Source organism: Coffea arabica, chromosome 5e, assembly GCF_036785885.1.
Source record: "Coffea arabica cultivar ET-39 chromosome 5e, Coffea Arabica ET-39 HiFi, whole genome shotgun sequence".
NCBI classification, from domain to species: Eukaryota; Viridiplantae; Streptophyta; class Magnoliopsida; order Gentianales; family Rubiaceae; genus Coffea; species Coffea arabica.
This window is the reverse complement of record NC_092318.1, coordinates 41,321,462-41,343,923: the sequence shown is the minus strand read 5'-3', so window position 1 is coordinate 41,343,923 and position 22,462 is coordinate 41,321,462. Positions and strand designations below refer to the sequence as shown.

General features: G+C 36.0%; 1 protein-coding gene across 1 annotated transcript; it reads right to left on the bottom strand.

Moving 5' to 3' along the window:
- Positions 1-19,286: 19,286 nt before the first annotated feature.
- Positions 19,287-22,148, bottom strand: LOC140007023 (uncharacterized). The gene is made up of 5 exons (XM_072049708.1): positions 21,967-22,148; positions 21,425-21,656; positions 20,405-21,362; positions 19,902-20,079; positions 19,287-19,851 (listed from the first exon to the last, which is right to left on the bottom strand). Exons 1-5 carry the CDS (start codon positions 22,146-22,148, stop codon positions 19,287-19,289), a joined length of 2,115 nt encoding a protein of 704 aa, XP_071905809.1.
- Between the last annotated feature and the right edge of the window lie 314 nt (positions 22,149-22,462).

Genomic DNA, 22,462 nt, shown 5'->3' with positions numbered 1-22,462 from the left:
CTTCAGCTACAACAGTTTGAGATAATTTATGTGCCTCAAAAAACTGTGAATGACAAGTTCTGGCAAATTTTTTTGCTGATCACCCGATACCTGCTGAATGGGAGTTAAGTGATGACTTATCAAATGAGAATGTACTCCTTATTGAGATTCGCCCACCATGAAAAATGTATTTTGATGGTGCTGCTTATCGTCATGGGGTTGGAGCGGGAATTGTATTCGTAACTCCTGATGGAGGGATATTGCTATACTCTTTTACTCTAAATCAATATTGTTCAAGCAATGTCGCTGAGTACCAAGCTTTTATACTCGGATTTGAAATAGCTGTCAACATGGAACAGCTGGACATTCAAATCTATGGTGACTCTTAATTAGTAGTTAACTAATTCTTGGGAAGTTATGAGGTCAAAAAGTCCGAGTTAATTCCGTATCACAAATATGCAATGCAACTTATGAGGCGGTTTGGAGATGCAAGCATTAAACATATTCCTAGAAGAGAAAATAGGCAAGCTGATGCATTAGCTGGGCTAGCAGAACACTTGCCATGCTGGATCATGAGATACAAGTTCGTGTATGCCAAAAGTAGGTAGTTCCATCACTAATTGATGATAAAGATATTGAAGGAGGCGACGCTCATGTGGTCTCAACCTATGAAATTGACAAAGAAGATTGGAGATAACCCCTCATTGATTATTTCAAGTATCAAAAATTACCTGAGGAGCAACGTAGGAGAACTGACATCCGTCGTCATGCCCCTCGTTTTATCTTGTACAAGGATACACTGTACCGAAAATCATTTGAAGGTGTACTGTTGCGCTGTCTAAGCAAAGACGAGGCATATCGGACGATGCACGAGGCACATTCTAGAATATGCGGAGCTCATCAATCCGATCCCAAGTTACATTTTCAAATTAAAAGGATGGACTACTATTGGCCTACTATGGTCAAAGATTGCATAGAATATGCTAAAAAATGCCAAGTTTGTCAGTTTCATGCAAATTACATTCATCAACCACTTGAGCCGTTGCACCAGACCGTTGTTTCTTGGCCTTTCGATGTTTGGGGCCTTGATATTGTGGAGCTATTATCAAAGTCCTCCGGTCAACATTTATATATGTTGGTTGCAACCAACTACTTTTCTAAATGGGTTGAAGTCATACCGCTCAAGCAAGTTAGAAAGGAAGATATGGTGAATTTTATTCGTGTGAATATTATTTACTGTTATGGAGTTCCCCGGTACATTATCACTGATAATGGAAAATCCTTCTCCAATGGCTTGATGGATAAGTTGTATGAGAAATTCAATCTCAAGCAACGCAAATCGTCCATGTATAATGCCTCCACCAATGGTCTCGCAGAGGCATTCAACAAAACTTTGTGTAACTTGTTGAAAAAAATAGTGGCCAAATCAAAGAAAGATTGGCACGAAAGGATAGGCGAAACTCTTTGGACTTATCGCACCACATATCGAACTCCAACGCAAGCCACATCATATGCCTTAGTCTATGGTGTAGAAACTGTCCTGCCCCTTGAGCAATAAATTCCTTCTTTGAGAATTGCTATTCAAGAAGGGCTCACGGAGGAATAAAATATTCGCCTGCGCCTTGAAGAATTGAAAGCTTTAGATGAAAGAGGTTGGAGGCCCAACAAAATCTCGAATGCTATCAAGTCCGTCTCTCTAGAGCTTTTAATAAGAGCGTTCGACGCCACTCCTTTCAAATCGGGGACATGGTACTTACCGTTCGAAAGCCAATAGTTATGACTCATCGCACTAAAGAAAAATTCGTCTCCAAATGGGATGGGTCGTAAGTTGTTCGAGAAGTCTACACAAATGGCGCCTATAAACTGGTGGACAAAAATGGCGTAAAAATTGGTCCTATAAATGAAAAATTTTTGAAGTTATACATGCTATAAAAAAAATGAAATACTCCATGACGCATGAGTCTAAACTGCCTGTTACTCTAGACCCGTATGAGATAAAACTGTGGATAACAACCACCAATAGTGTAGCACGTGGTTAAACTGCTGAAATACTCCACCAAATCTAAGGTAGTAAACAAAAAGATGTTCCAGACCCGCATGAGCTAAACTTGTGGACAACAACCACTAGTAGTGTAGTACGTAGTTAAACTGTTAAAACACTTCACCAAATCTAAGGTGGTAACAAAAAGATACTCCTGACCTGCAAGAGTTTAAACTGTGAACGGTAGGAATTACGTGTGACTTGATTCCCTTTTGGAATATGTAGGCAGTTTAGAGGGCAACTTCTAAATTCAATTACAATCCTATAAAACTAAAGTCTTTACCTGAATGATTCCTTTGATTAAAAAAAAAAGAGAACGTTCATCTTTAGGACAGTTCGAATTATTTTGTGACATATACTTGAAAGTGTATTATTCAGATTATCAAATTATTTGGATAACTACCTTTTCAAGTATGATCAAAATTATGCAAAGATGAAATTGTTCATACAATGGTTGATAGCCTAAAATGATGGCTATCAAAAGAGTAAGTAAAGACGAGGACGTCTGCAAGAATCTGATGAAAAGAAAAAAAATCAAGTTTCATTATGAAGTGTTTGTACTCATAACTACACGCTTTGAGCAATTAACAAAAGATGAAATTTGAAACAAAATAAAAGATTGCAACTATTCCTAGAATTCAAATGAGAACAGCTTCTTTCGGTTGTTTTCAAGTAATGCTTGTATCTTGTCCAAAATTTGACTCTCCTCAGCAAGTAGGGCGCGAGAAATTCTCAATCTTTCGAACTTCATTTTGTAAGTCGACCATCACGCCTTGCGCTCGGGTAAGCTCATCTTACACTTCTCGTAGTAGTGAAAGCGTCTCCTTCCTATGAGTATCCAAGAACTCAAGTCACTTCCTCAACTCTACTTCCTCGCGATCAATCTCCTTAAGTTTCAACATGTGCGTTGAGATCTTTTTCGCTTGTTGTTTCGCCTTACTTTGAACATCTCTAAGATGTTGGGTGGCCGTAGAAAGCAACTCATCATATGATTGAGGTGAAATTTTATTTGAGAGAGAAGATTTCACTGCGACGTAACGAGCTGCATTTGTAAAGAAAGCCTTTAAAAGGTCTTGCAAATTTGAGATATCCATGGCATTGAAGTTTTGCATTTCCTCCATGATTTCGTTGGCTTTTATTTCAAGAGCAGGCATGCGCTCCAAAGCTGTTTGAGATATCATCACCTTTAAGTTATTCCACAACATTTGGATAGTCTCGATGGCATGTTGAGATCACACTTTGGGGGTAAAATTCAGACACTTGAGGTGCCCTTGACCATGATGGTGGATCGAAAACTTTGAGTTTTCTTTTGGCCGGTGGAGTCATATGTTCCGCTTTCTATAGCGTGATTTGCTGAATCACATTTCCATCCTTTACTGCCTTTTTGGAATTCTCACTAGCACCCTTTTGTTGGGTAGAACTGACCACTTGTTTGGCCAAAAGTTCAAATGTAGTAGGTCCTTCAACTGATACTTGACTTGGTTTGGTTCTCCATCATCAATGAAGATCAAGTCTTGATCATCCAATTGTAGGAAAAACGTTGTGAGACAAATTATGAATATGAAATTAACAAACAAATTTCAAATGCTAAATTAAAGAAGGCAAGAAGGGTCCTTACAATATTGGCACGGCTTATACCAGGCATAGATATATCCAGAATATCTTTAAAGAGTTCTTTACGATCTAAACCAATATCATCCAAGGAAAGAATCATTACTTTGGACTTCTTGCGCTTCCAATGCTGGTTCGTGCTGGTGGATTGCTCATCCTTCTCATTAAAAGGCTCGCTCCTCTTCTTCTCATGCGAATTGCAAGAATCATGATCAATAGCCTTCACAATGTTTGAAAGAAGATAAAATAAAATACCCTTCAAAAAATTTTCATTAGGAGTAAGGTCCTCAGGGGTAGTAGCTTTGCTGTTTGAACTCTTCAAAATTTCTTTATCGCTTCTTATAGTCTTTTGCTTTATCTCAAGACAATTGCCAACCTTGGAAGGATTATTCAGGTTTGCAAGTTCCTTCCCTTTTGACTTCTTCTGCTCCCCATTCGATTGGACACTCTTAATCAAAGCATCACGCCCTTTGAAGAAATGATCATCATGCACCATAGATCACCATATTTGAAAGCCTGAAGATGTGTGCTTGCTAGCATTCAAGGGATAACTAGAAAAAAGTACATTTGACTCTGTTTTACTGCGAATGGCAATGCGCTAGAGTATTCGACTCAAGTCATAATTTGTGGAACGAACATCTGTCCCGAGTTCCTGTGGAGGAACTTGATAAAAACTCGAATTGCCGCGCGAATCTATATGGACTATATGCTCAACAAGAAAATCTCCTTCAGCATGCAAAACTAAGTAATTTGAGCAGACACTTACAAAATAACTTAGTTCGAGATTCGCTAATTTGCCATTGTCAATAAAAAGTTCATTGCGGTTCTTCACAAGAGAAGTGATTCCCCAAGTTGCTTTGTTTTCCTGATGAATAAGATCACGAGCACTATTTTCATCAAAGTATCGTGCACCACCCTCTCCAGAATAGTTAGTCATGGTGGATCCAGACATGGTATTTGGAGTCGAATAATGGGTAGAGAAATAACTCGCTAACCAAGCACATACGTAGTGCACCGAAAAAGCCGCACGTGCATACCCTGAGGTAGCTAAGTTTGAAATTTTATGGAGTCCACGGTATATGTTTAGCAGGACAGGAACAGTAAGACAAGTCTTACGACCGGCAGCCATCATACTAGCCATTTTAAAAGCAGATGGTCTAATATAATGGAGGTCCTCATCTGGTAAAGTAAAGACACAGAGCCAGCAAGATATAAATGCTGCAAGATAGGTCTCTTCCCGCAAGTGAAGTTTAACTCCGATGGTATCAAATAAGCTATTGCCTTGACTTGAAAATTTGCGTGGTTGTCCAATTTCGCCATCCGAATTTTGGGTCGCTTGAGCACGAGATGCCCTCTTTATCCTTCTCTGCTTTGACTTTGAGTACCTGGTTTTGCCTTTAAACCAGAACTTAATCCATTGGACAGCAGAAACTCCAGTTTTGTTAGATTCCCCATGTTGAAGATGATGTAAGGCTACGAACAAATATATGAAAAGTGAATCATATAAGGCATCAAACAAGTAATTTTCACGGAGCACTTGTTTGCTCCTGCCGAGGATATCCTCCAACCACTCCCAGTAATTCTCGATGTAACTGAATACATCATTGAGTCTCAAGGAAGGGCCCCAGTGTGCATCTCCGTCTATGATCCGTCTGCCAAGGGTTTGAAAGGGAGTTGTCCTTGGCTCCTTACTGTGAATAAGGGATCTCAAGGAGTGGACTTTCGTGCCGTCATCTTGAGAAAGTTCAAGTGACCAGTCCTTCAGTTCTGGGTACTGGTAAGAAGGCCACTTACCAGAGTAAGTTCCTTGTATAGGGGAATGCACCAATAATTTTGTTCATTTGTCGCCAGAGTCACCATCGCTGTCTGCGATAAGAAGATACTTTTCGTTTGAAGATGTGACTTCCTTGAACACCACCATTGTATCAAGACTAACCTGTAACAAAAGTAAGGAAAAAGAAAGTTTAGTTAAAATGACATGATCGAAGATAGTAAAAGACTTCTTGAATTTTGGGTGAGTTTTTATTGAAGTGGGTAATCGTGTCTAATTCTTTATGTACTCCTCAAGCCATAATATGGCTCTCGTGGGAGTTTGCGGTTGCGCCGTTTTCAAATTTTGGTTGCGCCATCTCCTTTGTACTCCTCAAGGCATAATAGACTCTCATGGGAGTTTGCAGTTGCACCTTCTTCAAATTTTAGCTGCGCCATCTCTTTTGTACTCCTCAAGCCATGATAGGCTCTCGTGGGAGTTTACGGTTGCACCTTCTTCAAATTTTGGTTGCGCCATCTCTTTTGTACTCCTCAAGCCATAATAGGCTCTTGTGGGAGTTTGCGGTTGCACCTTCTTCAAATTTTGATTGTGCCATCTTCTTCATGTACTCCTCAAGTTATAGCATGGTTCTCGTGGGAGTTTGCGGTTGCGCTTTCTTCAAATTAAATGTCCACCATATAGGATGTGTCGGGGATCCTCCTTTCACGTCACGCAAAAAACAAAAAAAGGGTTCTGGCATTGACAAGAAGTAAGGTCATGAAGTATGCAAATTACCTTGGTGTTGTGAATTCCAAGAACTGTGGTCCTAAAATTGTGGGCAAAATTAGAGCACCAATTTGCTTCAAATGAAAGGTATGAACACGAGATGCAACCTGGAGAAAAAAATATCTCTTTGAGGTCGCCCTGTGCAAAAAAAAAAAATCTCAAAAAAAAAAGAAAACATTTTTTTCCAAGGTGGAAATAAATCAAGTTTTGACAGATCTCAATGAAATTTGGCGGACATCTGTTATTCGACCAACATGTAGTTATCAAAAGACAGTAAAGATGATTACCTTCAGGGTGCACGTGTGAAACACGTTTCTTCCTCAAATATTGTGGTAGTTTTCAGTAAAGATGTTTGTCACAGCTTCAAGACAAAAACATGTCTTGTGCGGCTTTATAAAGTGCTTGGATGAATCATTTTAAGAAATTTTAAATTTTGGGCAGCTATTAAATTCAGTGATTACCATTTAATTTTTTTGAACCACATGAATTTGGTTCCTAAGATTAACTTCAAAAGCTGAAAATTGGTTTAGGAAGCTCTTAAAATTCGGCAGTCAGAGGTTGCCAACATTTGTTTTGGAAGTACATTTTCGATTTAGGAAGTGTTGAAACTTTGCGAATTCCATATTGCCAAGTGCCAAAAGCAAGATTTGGTAGTCAGCGACCTAAGAGCAAACTCCAAATTTCGGCATATAGTTTTCACGCAGAAGCCCACATCGCATAACGAGATGGGAGTTTCTAATTTTGACTGGTCAAAGCTGTGGTCTGGTATTGCGGGGCGGCATTTCCAAAGACTACTAGATTAAGAATTGAAAGATTCAAAGTGGAGACTCGTGACCATTGCCTACTCAATTGGAATTTGATATGCAATTCTTCAATTGATATGAATGATTCTCTGCTAGACAAAGAATGGGTCACCCATATGCCGAACGCTTGAAGCATCTAATTTGGTTTGACTTTAAGTCAACAGTAAAGAGATTGATATTTCAAGTCTTGCCTCCAACGATTGCATGCAATGCTTCACCAAGTCTTGAAGTGGGGGCATTTGTAAATAAAAAAAAATTATTTAATTTATTTAGTGAAGATTTATTTAAATTAAATTGATTTTGATTAAATTAAGTTAAATTGTAGAAGTTCATTATGTTTTGAACTTGCAAATTGGGCCAATATTATATGGGCTATTAAATCAAATTAAATTTGCAATGTCCATTTAAGTGGAAGTGAATTAATTGATTTATTAATTCACAATGGACTATTTGGGTTGGCTCATTATTTAAGCCCAAGTTAAATGGATTTCTTGAGTAACAAGTGATCCAAAATGCAGGAAGATTCTGAGGGTTTTCTTAAAAATTTAGCTTACATATTTTGGCTATAAATAAAGGTCTTCCCTCAAGGCAAAGACACAAAAAAAATCCCTAACTTTCGGAGAAACTCTGTCAAATTTTCTCAAGAGCTTTCTTCCTCAAATCCAAGTCCAAATCAAGTCAAACAAATCCTCCTGCTATCGGTGTTGAAGACTTGAAGTTCCAAGTGTTTGACACCATCATCAAATCAATCGTTTTTTACGCCGAAATTGTAGGAAACACTCTTTCGATTGGAGAACAAGTCTTTTCGACCCTTCAATTGAAGCTATCCGAAGAAAAGAATCAGGGGATTAATTTCTTTGATTCAAGAACTTTTAGAGATTATAACCCGCTTATTATTTAATTTAATAAATTTGATATTTATGCAAGTTTTCCTGTCTTTTATTTTAGGCAACAAAATTTGTGCTTACAAACTTATAAGGAATAGACCATTGAATTAGGATGTAATGTTGTGTAGTGTAGTGTGGCTATATTAAAATGTTGAATACTCTTTTACTTATGTTTCCGTTGGTTGAATGGGCTTGTGGGCCCAATCTGGATGCTATGTTATTTTCTTCATTTTAAATATGTATATGTATTTTAAGTGATATGATAATACTTGCTACAGTATTACTTGGTTATGAATGTTGCATTATATTCTCAAGAGTGTCTTTTAAGGATTCAGCGAATGTCTCACATCTGGCACATGCAGGTCAGGGGCGTGACAAACAAAAAGCCTTTAACCCTCAAAAATTTAAAATTTAAATTAACTACAAAGTGTTTATCTATATGAAATTTGCTCCCTCAAAATACATGTTCTAGTTTCGTCATCAATGTTGGATCTAGGGGTGCAAACGAGTTGAGCCGAATCGAACTTTGGCCTTATCGATTCGAGCCTCCAGTTAATTTCATGTAACTCAAACTCGAGCTCAAACTCGACGAGTTCAAAATGTCAAGCTCGTCGAGTTCGAGTTTAAAAAATAAAAAAATAATTATTTTTTTTAAAAATGAATAAAATAATAATTTTTAACAAATAATAAAATATTAGAAATATATATGTAATTTTACTATTAAAATAAAAAATATATATATATATATATATAATTTGGCTCACGAGCCAATGAGCTTAATGTTTTTGAGCTCGAACTCGACTTGATTAGTTCGAGCTCGACTCGAGTTCGAATTGATCGGGCTCGAGTCGAACTTTCATGAACAGCCCTAGTTGGATCACATGCACTACCAAGCACATTTGACAGTTTTGGTTCCCAGTTTATTGTATGCTGCAGCAAGATTGGTTCACATATATATAAAGTTGTAATATTTTTTTAATGATTATTAAATGATTTGAGCATTGGAGTTTTAACTTTCTCTTCGTTGTTGATTAGAACCAGATTACACAGCCACGGATTTAAGGGGGGGCCGGTGGGGGCTTAAGCCCCCCCCCCAACTTGTAAAGTTGATCCTATTGACAAATTTGCCTCTAACTTGTTTTCTCGTAAAACCAGTATTATACCATAGACCTACAACATATACATTAGGCTAACCAAGAGAGTTTATACACGAAGAGAATAGACACCAATTCAAGCCAAACATGCAATCCATACACGTATGTGCATGTACAGAGTTGCCTACAATGATGGAGCCAAGGGGGGACAGAGGGGGCCATGAGTTTTGAAAATTTTAATTCATAATATGTAAATATGTGTAAAATAAAATTGGCCCCCTCTAAATTTTTACAATTTTAGTTTATATTATGAGAGTTGAGATATATATATATATATATATATGAATTAGTCATCTTTGAATTACCTTTTTTCTTCAGAAAAAGTTATTTATTTTTTATTGTACTAATTATTTAACTTTCAAAAATTAAACATATAATTTGATGTTCCATAGTAAATTGACCCAATGTGATGTATTAGAATAAAAAGACCCAATTCATAATTGTTAATGGGCTAAATAGACCCAATTCATAATTGTTAAAAGCAAGAACTAGTACGTCTAAGAATAGAACTTCAATATTTTGAACTCGACATTCCAAATCATCATCAATTGCAAGAATTATCTGGTATTCATGAGTTATGTCAAGACTTGGTGAAGATAAGAAAATCAGTGATATATCCTCTTATTGAAAGATTTATTAGACTTGTTCTTACTCTTCCTATGTCAACTGCAACTACAGAGCGGGCATTTTCAATTATGAAAATAATCAAGATAAAGCTCCGAAACAAGATGGAAGATAGTTTCTTGAATGATTGTCTAACTGTGTATATGGAAAAGGAAGTTGTTGAAAAATTTAGCAGTGATTCAATCATAGATGAATTTAGTTCTATGAAAGAACGTAGAGCTCAATTTACTTCTAAGAAAAGATGTTGAAATTTCAAATTATGTTAACATAACTTTTATCTTTTTTCAATTGAAAATAGTTACATTTATATTACATGGTTATATATATATATATATTGCATAGGTGACATATTGGAGAGCATCTTCTCATAACGTGCAAATTGGATGGTTTGTGATGTTATAAGATATTTAATCAAAAGTTATCTTTTTTGTTAATTTTTGTTATGACTATACCGCATATTTATGAATAGACATACCTTTATAATTAAATTTAATATTTGATATTTTTAGATGTCATATATTTAAATAGAAGAAAGTTATTTTGAACATAATATATTAAGATAATTTTATTAGGAAAAAATTTTGGCCCCCCCCAAAAAAAATCCTGGCTCCGTCACTGATTACACATAACATACATGTCAAGAAAGTATGGAACTCTGGTCAGGGGAGGCACTTCCCCTTGCCAAGTCCGGGGATCATGCCCCATGCTTGACAATTTAGAGATGGGAACCCTTTACATGTAAGTGTACTTAGTAAATTCTATGAGCAAGAGATTACCAAGTAAGAAACTATTGATTGTAAGTCCTATGATTAGAGCTTTTTATATCCTAAAGTAAGATATCTTGGATTTGTTTGTCATCATCTTTTACTCACCGTTTTGTAATATGATTTTCCTCTATTCTTGGATCATATGCTATACATATGTTTATTTGTAATTAGGTATTAATATTAGTATACAAGAAGTTTGACCCATTGCGGATCAGTAGATCACTACCAAAGAATTCTTGCTTGCTTCAGTTCAGTCACTTTGTCTTTTAAAATTAATAGTAGATTCTTCTTCTTTCCTTCAGAAAACCAGGTTTAACATATTTATACAAGTTAACTGTTATAATGCACATACATATATACTAATCCTAAATTACCATCTCTCACAATTCTACATAATAATATAAGTAGTTAGCTTCATGTATCTTGACCAAATTGCACAATGTGTTATGTGTTTTGCAAGCTCTATTTGTTTTAAATATAGTCCCAATAACTCTTGCGCAAAAATCACGAATTTTAAATGGTTAATTCAAATTATTAATAGTCCGATATGCCTAGGACTTAAATTCCAAACTATTTTCCTTCATCCTACTGATGTGGAACAAAGACTTGGGGTATCACAAAAAGGCCCCTAATTATGGTACATGCTAACTTACATTAAAATGACGATTATGACGATAAAAATGAAGCTGATATCTCCTTTTTTTTTTGGTGGTAAGAATAATTGTATTCATCAATTGTGCTCCAATTTCGTAGTCAAGTTCATTAGAATAGTTACTTTAACTGCAGAAACCCTCCAGCATCTTACAAAGCAAAAAAGAGGAAGACAAAAGTAAATTCACCGCCCACAATGCTTATACAATTTGTATCCAATGGAGTTTGTTTGTCAACAAGCCTCATTTAAATGTCCAAATTAGTCTAAAAGAGGAAGTCGAAATCCCAAAAACCTGTTCGAAAGTACATTTACTGTTAACTTACTTTACAAATTGACGATTGTGATGATGGAAATAGAATTGATATTCTTTTTTCTGATAAGAGTACAGAATCATAATCAAAACTCACAATTAACTCTTGTTGTTCCTGATATTTTAATAGAGTTTAGATCACGTGAGTTGCAATGAATTTGCTCCAATATTAACATTTGAATTTGACTCGTTTAATTTAACAATTGAATTCAAATTCAAACTCAAACTATACAAATTAATGAGTCGAATTTGAAAATGGCGAATACCACTTATAGTACGTTTAATAAACGAATGAAGTCAAATCCTATTAAGCATTTAGCCCATGAAAAGCTGGAATTATTTAGCTCGTGAAGAGCTCTAGTCATGCTGGAATTATTTCAATAAAAGTGCTCATTTATTGGTGAGCAATCTTGGCCTCAAAATTTGAATCCTGCACGAAAATGGAGAGCCTGAAAGGAAATGTGCATGCTAAATAAATAATGAGCTCGACACAATCTTAAGCTGAATCCTGGTGCAGATGACCTTGAGATTAGGTGGAGACAGCCTTTCAGGGAAACATAAACGTTAACCAATGAAATTAAAATTGAGAGCAGGTGCTAAGTCTCTTTCAATAGTCAGTTTATAGTAACAAAAATATTTGTAGGTTGTAACTTGATAAGTCTTAGACTAAGGCCCTGTTGGCATTTGAATTTTTTGCCAAGTTTGTCTGATGTCCGTTTGGATTTGGTGTTTTTGGAATTGTTTTGAAAATACACATTTACTGTAACATTTGGAATGTAAAAAACAGTTTTTCAAAAACAGAAGCAAAAACAAGGAATCCAAACGGTTTTTAGAGTTGTTTTGGAAATACACATTTATTGTAGCATTTGGAATGTAAAAAACAGTTTTTAAAAAACAAAAGCAAAAATAGTTTTTTAAAAACTTTAGTTACAGTAACTTCAAAAAACTTTTTAAAGTTTTTAAACTATACATTTCAAACGATTCAAAAATTTATACACTTCAAAAAAATTTTAAAAAACTTTTACAGTAAGTTACAGTGAAATTTTAGACAAATATCTAAAAAATTCACTTGCCAAACAGGGCCTAAATCTATTGTTCATATATCCGTGCAATGTATGTGCTCTTTTCTAATTACCCCAAGTATCTTTCCACAGTCTGTAGTAAAACATTTTGTACAAAAAATTGAAGAGAATGAAAAACTTTTGGGATCATCTTTGGAAAAAGGGAAAGGCATTTCACCTAGATCAGCCTATTAGATACACAATTTTCGGCATTCCTCTCTTCTTCTGATGCATTTGCAATCCTTTTAGAGTTGAGCTCGATGGAAGTGGAAAGACTCGCACCAATTGTACATGAGTTCAATTTATACAAAAGGGCTTTCAATCAGAGTAATTGCTTCAAAATAGTCTGTTTACAATAACAACAATTTTGTTGGTTGTAACCTGATAAATCCTTGACTAAATCTATTGTTCATATACACGTGCAACGCACGTGGCTCATTTCTAATTACTACAAGTAACTTTTCACAGTCTCTAGTCAAACATTTTGTACAAAAAATTGAAGAGAATGAAGATCTTTTTTGGGATTATCTTTGGAACAAGGGAAAGGCATTTCACTCGGATCAGACTATCCGCTGGCAGCCGCCTGTCTGCGGTGAGTAATGCACAGTCCCCGGCATTCCTCTCTTCTTCTGATGCATTTTCGATCCTTTAAAGTTAGTTAAGCTCCATGACAGTAGAAACACTCGCACCAATTGTCCTTGAATTCAATTTTTGCGAAAAGGCTCTCTTGCATTTGAAAGATCCATCATCTAGCAAAACTGTGGCATGTGTATGTACTTATACTACCATTTTTGTTCATGTGTTTTGTGACTACTTCTACACATATGTAATGCTCATGTATATTTTTTTTGTTTTCATTTGATACCTGGAAATTAATGAAGGGGGGAAAGAATAACAATGATTATGGACTTGAACTTTATTACATTGGTGGTGTAAGCATGAGTTCAATTCTGTTTTAATGCATTGGTGGGATAGGGATCATATGCTATATGTTTATTTACAATAAGGTATTAATATCCGTATATAAGAAGTTGGACCTTTTGCAGATGACTACCAACGATTTCTTGCCTTAATAACATATATCTGCCTTAATTTGGAGTAATAAAAGCTAACTGCATTTTGCAATATCTGACTGTGTCTTCCAGCCATAGATGATGGCTTCTTACCTGGAAGTTAAAATAGGACTCATTACATGTCCTATTTCATCTCACCATCTTATAAGATTCGGCTGAGAAGTATATAAAAAAGAATACAATATTATTTTGTGTTATTGTTGGAACTTGGAACTAGGAAGACCAATTTTCTAGGCATGATCTCTCAATGATCTTGTCTCCTTGTTTTCTGAAAAGAATCTACACTTTGTGCCTCAGGCCGGCTGCTGCAGCACCAGAACTTGCGAAGAATATACATGTGCCAAACAAATTTTCGGTTCTCCATAGCCTTGGGGTTGATGAAATTAAGGACACGCTTGGATTACCTTTTTTTTTTTATATAGAGTTTTCATAAAAAAATAATATACTGCAACGATTTAATACATTTGAGATAAAAAGATAATTAAAAAATATATTTATGAAAAATATAAAAAATTTTCCTTAAAAAACTGCAAACCAAAGAAGGCCTAAATTTTCATGAAAATATACATGCGAAAACATCAACTAAAAGAGTAAGAGGAATGAACATTTTTCTTTTTCTTGTTTTACTGTTGTATGTCTGCCCCTGTTGTTAAGGCTTGAGTGTTTATCTGATCATATGAGTGTTTCTTAGCAAAAAAATCCCTTTCCACTTTATCAGCTCTATAATAATTTAGATAAAAATGGCGACAAATTCGATGAAAATCAAAAGCACCCCATGCCCAGATGTTGGTGATATTGATAGGATCAGTGCCCTTCCTGAATCTCTTATCTGCCACATTTTTTCGTTTCTCCCAACTAAATAATCTGTGGCAACCTCAGTTCTATCCACCAAGTGGAGATACCTTTTTTCTTTGGTTCCTGAAATTGATCTCAAATTTGATCCAACAGATGATATTGATCTAGAAAAAGATGTGCTTGGGTTTATTGATATTCCTCAGCTCTTTAACTTCTTGAATCTCAGTTTTAGAATACTTCAATTCCGAGACATGACTCCCATCAGAATATTCAAATTCAATATCAATTGGGTTTATGAAAAGTTTTCACTTTCTGCCACTCATGGACCCAATCATATTTGCGGCACTTAAAAAAATTAAATAAAAACTATATAATGAACAAAATTAAGTTATTGCTAGTTGTATAAAATATTTATTGTGTACAAAGAAATTAAAAGTTTATTGTACATTTTACAATTATAAAAACTCTAAAAATAGAAGATTATCATATTTAAACTAAATTGTTGGTATAACATTGACTAAGAAACCATATAATAAACAAAATTAATCAATTGGTAATTGTGGAAAATGTTTATTATATACAAAGCAATTAGAAGTTTATTTAACGCTCAAGTTGGAAGATTACCATATCTAAACTAAGTGACAATAAGAAGAGGAAATTTTCTATGTTGTGTCAAGCCAGTGTACACAATAAAACCTAAGCAAAGTACATACTAAAACATTATGACTTGGATACAACAAATTTTTATCAATTTAAGTAGTTGTAAACCTTTTTTGTAATTAACCATATTTTTTTGAAGTTTTCTTAGTCAACATGACATAACATAGTGAAATTAATCATCAATTTAACCTTTTATTTTCTCATTAACTGTTTATAACCTTTTGTCTTTTTATTAATCGTGATTTTCTTCCAAACCAATATGTATATAAAATATAGTTAGCTTTAATTATTGCACATAAGAATATAATAATTGGAGATAATTTTAACACATACAATAATTGAAGATGAAAAAAAGATTGATGAATATAGTTGTAAATGGACAGTTTTCAATTTTAATTACCAATACTTTTGAGATGTAATTTATTGAAACATTTAATTTTTCTTATTAGTGTTATGATTGAAATGCAACAATTCTAATTACAAGACATGAGGGTAATTTAGGCATAACAAAAATTAAAATCAAAATATGCTTACACTGACGCTCTCTATTGCCAAGATTCATCATACTTTTTACATAGTGATGACAATGATACATATATATATATATATATATATATATATATATATATATATATATATATACTTGCATTTAGAATAAATGCTGACCATCAAATCCTCTGCTTCATTCTTTGAGTTTTAGTAAACTTTCAAACAATAAAAAGGAAATTTAAAGACAAAAGGAATGATGATATGAACAATATTTTTGAAGACAAAAAGCGAGAGAAAATGAAGCATTATATTATTTTCAAGTCGAATATGGTAAATTCTTGTTCGTTCAATTTTATCGCCCTAATAAAATAGAGTCCATTTTTTCTCCACGACTCTTTTGAATCCGATTATTTTCTCCCCAGAAAAAAAATTAGAAATTTTTGCTTGTTGTCAGAGAATATCTTTTTTCCTGATGACAAACTTTCTGTAGATTGGTCAATATCTAATGAGGCAGAATTATCTAAACCTTGATCGATTGAAAAATTGATATCGGCTTGAAAACAAGAACTCCAATTGCTTGTCAAAAAAAATGGGGAGAAGCAATGACAAACTGTACCTGTCTATTGGGCCCAATGGATTGGAAAGTTGTTACAGACTGTGAGTACCTACTGGGCCCAATAGACTGAACCAGTGTATTTTCGCAAAACGTGATTTCAATATGAAGGGAAAGAAGCCCGTCAACTATGTCATCCTTCTTCTTCCGGAAACGGAATTTGACTAACTAAACCTCAATCCTAGAAGTCAACCCAAAAGCCGGCAACGTTTGAATTGCTCCCAGGACTTAACTACCCAAACCCCAAACCCCACACCCCCAGAAGTCATCCATTATCCCACTTTTGATGTGAGTTTCACGACGTGGCTATACAATGGACACAGACATTAAATAGATTTAAGAAAAAAAAAAAAAAGAGACGTCGATCACTATTTAATATATATTTTTAGTATAGAGTAGTGTGTTGTGTGCAAAAACATATTCCTTTTGATTCGTAGTGATTCCGGCACATGCTACATGCGTGCCAAAAAAAAATTGTGTGCAAGTACTAAAAACTACGGTTTTGTTTGAATTGTAATTTTTTGGATAAAAATTTTTATGTTTTTTGGTGAATATTTCTTTTCTATAATTTTTAATCATCTTTTTATCTCATATAAATAATATCCTAAAAATGGTATAGTAATTTTTTCCTAAAAAGTTTCCAAAAAATACAATCCAAATAGGCTCTATAGTTATTTGTGAAACACATAAATTGGTAAAAAACAAGGAGTATTACGCTATAAGTTGCCATTATCATCTCTAATGATTAAGGCATGATTTTGTGTATGCACGCGTGCAAGTAATTAAATATTCTTTTGCCAAATTATTTCATAGAAATTGGTTTTACACTTTGAAAACTGATTCGTTGGAAATTTTTATGAAACTATAATAAATGAGTAGTTATTTGGTAGTAATCTACAGTTATGAATAGTTATCAACATAATTAAAAACTTATAATAAACTACAAAAAAAAATAAATATTTTGAATTATGTTAGACCATTCAATACTTTATTGTAACGGTAAAAGAGGTAGTTCAGAAAATAACCAAAAAAATTAACATCATAAATTTCCTCTAGTTTAAATATAGATATTTTGCATATTTTTGTAGCTTTTAAGTCTTAGTTCCTTCCGTTTGCCTCTACTTTATGTTTTAGATGAAGCTCAATGGTTTTTACTATCAACAAGAAAAAGTGACTACACTATTGCGAGTTGTTTCTCTTTTTTCTTTTTTCTTTTTTTTTTGCAGAGGAAAAAATATCATTTATTAGTCAAGATATTGCTAGTACAAGCCTTATGCCTAGCCAGGATTTTTGTTTAAGTTGGGGCAAACAATCAAACACACGATAATGCAAAAGAATGGAGCAAAGAAAGGATAACCAATTTAACCTTTGGAGTTTGGAAAAATAAGAAAAATGTCATCATGAAATATTGGCATTGACTTGCAAAATGTACTTTGGACTTCGGAGTTTAGACAGCAGGCTGTCAGGAATCAACCTGATAATTTCGGAAGAAAAGGGGGAAGAGGGAAATGTTCATGAGCTGAGAGAGAAATGGGAAGAAATTTTATTGAAAAAACTGATTATGAATTCTTATCTCCCGCATTTCTTTTCCTTTTGCTATTTATAGAATTATTTACACTTCATCAGTAACTAACCAACTAATTCTTGCAACTGACTGAAACAAATTGTAACATATTCCTAACTAGCTTTTAGTGCAACGGCACCATTTTTTCAAAGACTCTAAACTCGCCCCAAAACTACGTCGCATTACTCATGATTTCTGACAATTCCCTTTCCTTCAGAGTATCCTTGTCCTCAAGGATGGAATCCTGGAAATTGGTGCTTGATGAAATCGTGATCCTCCTAAGTGGCTTCTTCAAATCCAAGATTAATCCATTTGATTAAAACTTGTGATACAGGTTGATGATTTCGCATTATGGCCCTTCTCTTGAGTACCATTTCTAGAGCAATCTGAATCTGGTCATCAGGACCAACTAATGGTAATGCAGGCATGACCACCTGAGAACCTCCTAACTTCTTCTTGAACATAGAAATGTGGAACACTGGATGAATCCTGGAACCCTGAGGCAACTCCAGTATGTAAGCTACTTCTCCAACTCGAGCAATGATAGGGAAAGGACCATAATAATTAGAAGCAAGTTTCAAGGAACGCCTCACTTCTACTGACTGTTGGCGGTAAGGTTGAAGTTTCAGATAAACCATGTCGCCAACTTCCAAAACTCTTTCACTCCTTTTCTTATCTGCAAAATACTTCATTCGCTGCTGCGCTTGAGCCAGGTTTTGGGGAAGAATCTGTAACACAATCTGTCTATCCCGGACAAGATCACTGGTTGCAGGAACAATAGTGTCAGAAATGTACCCCAATGGTAGCTGATTAGGTTTATAACCATAAAGAGCCTCAAATGGGGTCATTTTAAGGCTAGTGTGGTAGTTAGTGTTATACCACCATTCGGCCAAAGACAGCCATGACTTCCACTTCTGAGGTCGATCACTAGTCATACACCTCAAGTATGTTTCCACACACTGATTGACAAGCTCACTCTGACCATCTATTTGTGGATGGTAAGCTGAGCTGAGATTTAACCGAGTCCCAACCAGTTTAAACAGCTCTTGCCAAAAAAGACTGGTAAAAAGCTTGTCCCTATCTGAGACTATAACGTCTTGTAGCCCATGGAGCCTGAAAATGTGTGTTAAGAACAGTTTGGAAACTTCCACTACTGAGAAGGGATGTTTAAGGGGGATGAAATGGGAAAATTTTGTCAACCTGTCTACAACAACCAGTATAGTGTCAGAACCTTCAGAGATAGGTAAACTTTCTATGAAATCCATCCCAATCTGAGACCATGCTTGGTTAGGCATGGGCAAAGGCTACAATAAACCAGGGTAAGGAACATTCTCATGTTAGTTCCTCTGGCAGACATTATACTATTTGACAAATTTAGCTACATCCTTCCTCATCTGGGGCCAGTAGAAAACTGCAGCTAGCCTTTTTGGACACCCCAACTGGCCAGAATGGCCTCCTACTGCAGAAGAATGTTACTGTTGAATGATTTGGTGTCTCAGATTACCATGATTTCCAACATAAATTTTTCTTCTGAACCGTAGGATCCCATCTGCATACTCATAATCAACAACAAAAGTAGGGTCTGTTAGCAGTTGAGCAATTTTCTCTTGACATAATGAGTCATCTTCATAACTCTCAGAGACATCTACCAACCATTGTGGCCTTATTCAAGTGATGGCACAGGCTACTCCTGCAAAATCCTCCTCTTGGAACCCTTTTCTGGACAAAGCATCAGCAGCTTTGTTTTCAGCTCCCTTTTTGTATTGGAATTCATAATCCAAGCCTAAGAGCTTTGTCAAGCACTTATGCTGCAGTGGAGTATTCAGCTTTTGTTCTAGTAAAAACCTTAGACTCTGGTGATCAGTTCTTATGATAAAATGGTACCCCAGCAAGTAATGTTTCCATTTTGTCACTGCAATCACAACTGCTAATAAGTCCTTTTCATATATGGATAGTCCCAAGTTCTTAGGACTTAGGGCCTTGTTGAGATAGGCTATGGGTTGTCCCTCCTGCATTAACACAGCACCTATGCCTTTGCTACAAGCATCAGTCTCCACCACAAAAGGTTTAGAAAAGTCTGGCATTCTTAGCACAAGAGTAGTGCTCATGATATCCTTCAGCTTCTGAAAGGCTTTAACTGCTGATTCATTCCAACAAAAAGAATCCTTCCTCAACAATTCAGTCAAAGGCTTGCAGATTTGCCCATACCCTTGTACAAACCTCCTTAATACCCTGTAAGGCCCAAAAAACCTCTCAAGGCTTTAACAGTTTCAGGTACTGGCCAGGCTCTAATGCACTCCACCTTAGCAGCATCCATTTCAACCCCATTGTAGGATATGACATGGCCCAAGTATTCCACTCTCAACTGAGCAAACATGCACTTGGACATCTTTGCATACAACTGGTGAGATCTCAGAATTTTTAACATTGTTCTCAGATGGTTTGCATAGTACTGCAAGTCTGTGTTATAGACAAGTATGTCATCAAAGAAGACAAGGATAAATTTTCTAAGATAAGGCTGGAAGATCTCATTCATGAGGGCTTGGAAAGAGGTAGGGGCATTAGTTAAGTCAAAAGGCATAACTAGGAATTCATAGTGGCCTTGGTGAGTTTGAAATGTTGTTTTATGGATGTCACAAGCTTTGACCCTGATCTGAGGTCAATTTTGCTGAAGAACTTGGAGTCAAATAGTTCATCTAAGAGCTCCTCAATATTGGGTATAGGGTATCTATCTTTAATGGTATGGTCATTTAGATCCTATAATCTACACAGAAACGCTAGGTACCTTCCTTTTTTTTGACTACCAGGACAGGAGAAGAAAATGGGCTAGTACTAGGCTTAATGATCCCAGTTTGAAGCATGCTTGACACTTGATTTTCAATTTCTATTTTCTGGGAGTGTGGATACCTATAGGGTCTGAGTTTAAAAGGTTGAGCCCCTGGTTTCAAGGGTATGGTATGGTCATGTGCTCTTTCTGGTGGTAATTGTGTAGGTTCAGCAAACACATCAGAGAACTCATGTAATAATTCAGAGATTTCACTAGGGAGTGGACTTACCCCATCTGAGTTACTATTCTCAGATGCTGAGCAGATTGATGTCAAGGTTTTGTGTTTTTGCTGCATGAACTTCTTCACTGCCTTCCCTCTGATCAGCTTCATTGAGGGTTGCTTAGCTGCACCTTCCAACACCATCTCCCCTCCTTCTTCTGATACTCTGACCAACAACTGCTTGAAGTCAAAGGTGATGGGGCTGTACTGCACCATCCAATCTACCCCAAGTATCATATCCCACATTCCCAGTTCCATGATCACCAAGGGAAAACTAAAGTTATACCCCTGGATGCTCCATGTTACACTTGGACAAAACAGTTCACTGGAAATGGTGGTTCCATCAGCAATGGTGGCTCTTAGGGGTGTCATCTTAGCTATCCTTAATTCCATTGTCTTCAGTAATATAGCATTCAAAAAACTATTAGTGCTCCCAGTATCCACCAGAATAGATACAGTTTGCCCCTCTAATACCCCTTGCAACCTTAGAGTTTTTCTCTTGACAGAGGTTGTTAATGCATGTAAGGATACATCTACTGATTGCCCCAGGTGACCAGTATACTCATCATGCTCTCCAATTGCATCAAGAAATTCAGGTTCTTCATCTCCTTCTAGAATGAAATTCAAGTACCCGTATTTGCACTGATGACCGGGATAAACCTCTCCCCACATTTGAAACACAAATGATTGTTCTTTCTGCACAAGATTTCTTGGGGGGAAATCTTCCTACTTTCCCGGTTTGTGTTCTCAGAATTCACCTTTCTTTGGCCAACAACTTCTGAAGTTTTTCCTCCTGTATTAGTTACAGAAGAAACACTGGAGGACTTCGAATTTTCCCCAGGCTCCCAGTTTCTAGTGTTTCTGGTGTACCTCCTATTCAATGCCAGTGATTGCTCCTGCCACTCTGCAATCTCGAAAGCCTCTATTAAGGTAGTAGGCTTTAACATCTTAACCATAGGTTTGATTTCCTCTTTGATCCCACTGATGAAACTAGAAACAAAATAAGATTCAGAGAGATGAGGATCCCTTATCAACATCAAGGAACTCAGTTCTTCAAATTTCTCCTAGTAGTCCTTGACAGTGGTGGTTTGGTGAAGTTTGTTGAATTCTTCCACCTCATCCCTCCTTCCTCTATCTCCAAATCTCCTGGTCAATAGTTCGCAGAATCCTTCCCAAGAGGTTCTCCCCTTGCTCCTCTTGATCCCTTGAAACCATATCTCTGTTTTCCCTACTAGATACATCTCCACTACTTCCTATTTCTGGTCTTCAGAAAGTTGATGAACTAGAAACTATTTCTCACATTTCCTGATCCACTCCTGAGATCTGTCGATCCCCTTCAAAGAAATGAAGTTCTACTTTGGGAAGATTTGGAAATGTAACCTTACGCTCCTTGCTTGCTGTTGACTGATCACCTAATTCCCTGCATCTGACATATGGATTTGACAACAGTGGAGTCTTTTCTTGTGGAGGGGACTCTCCCATTTCAGCTGCTCAGTCTCTGTTGAGAGCCTGAAGAAATGAAGTCAACTTCGTCTCCATTCCCGCCATTAACGCATCAATCTTCTTATCGAGCTCCTCCATTCTGGTATCTACATGCATTCGAGCTTCATGTATCTTCGCTTGCAGGGAATCGACTTGAGACTGAACCCTAGTCTCAAGTTTCCTGAGTTGTTCATCCAAATTCTTGAGTCTAGTACCGTCTGCCATTGAAATTTACGCTGAATTTCACCGAGGATTGAAGGCTCTGATTACCACTTGTCAGGAATCAACTTGATAATTTCGGAAGAAAAGGGGGA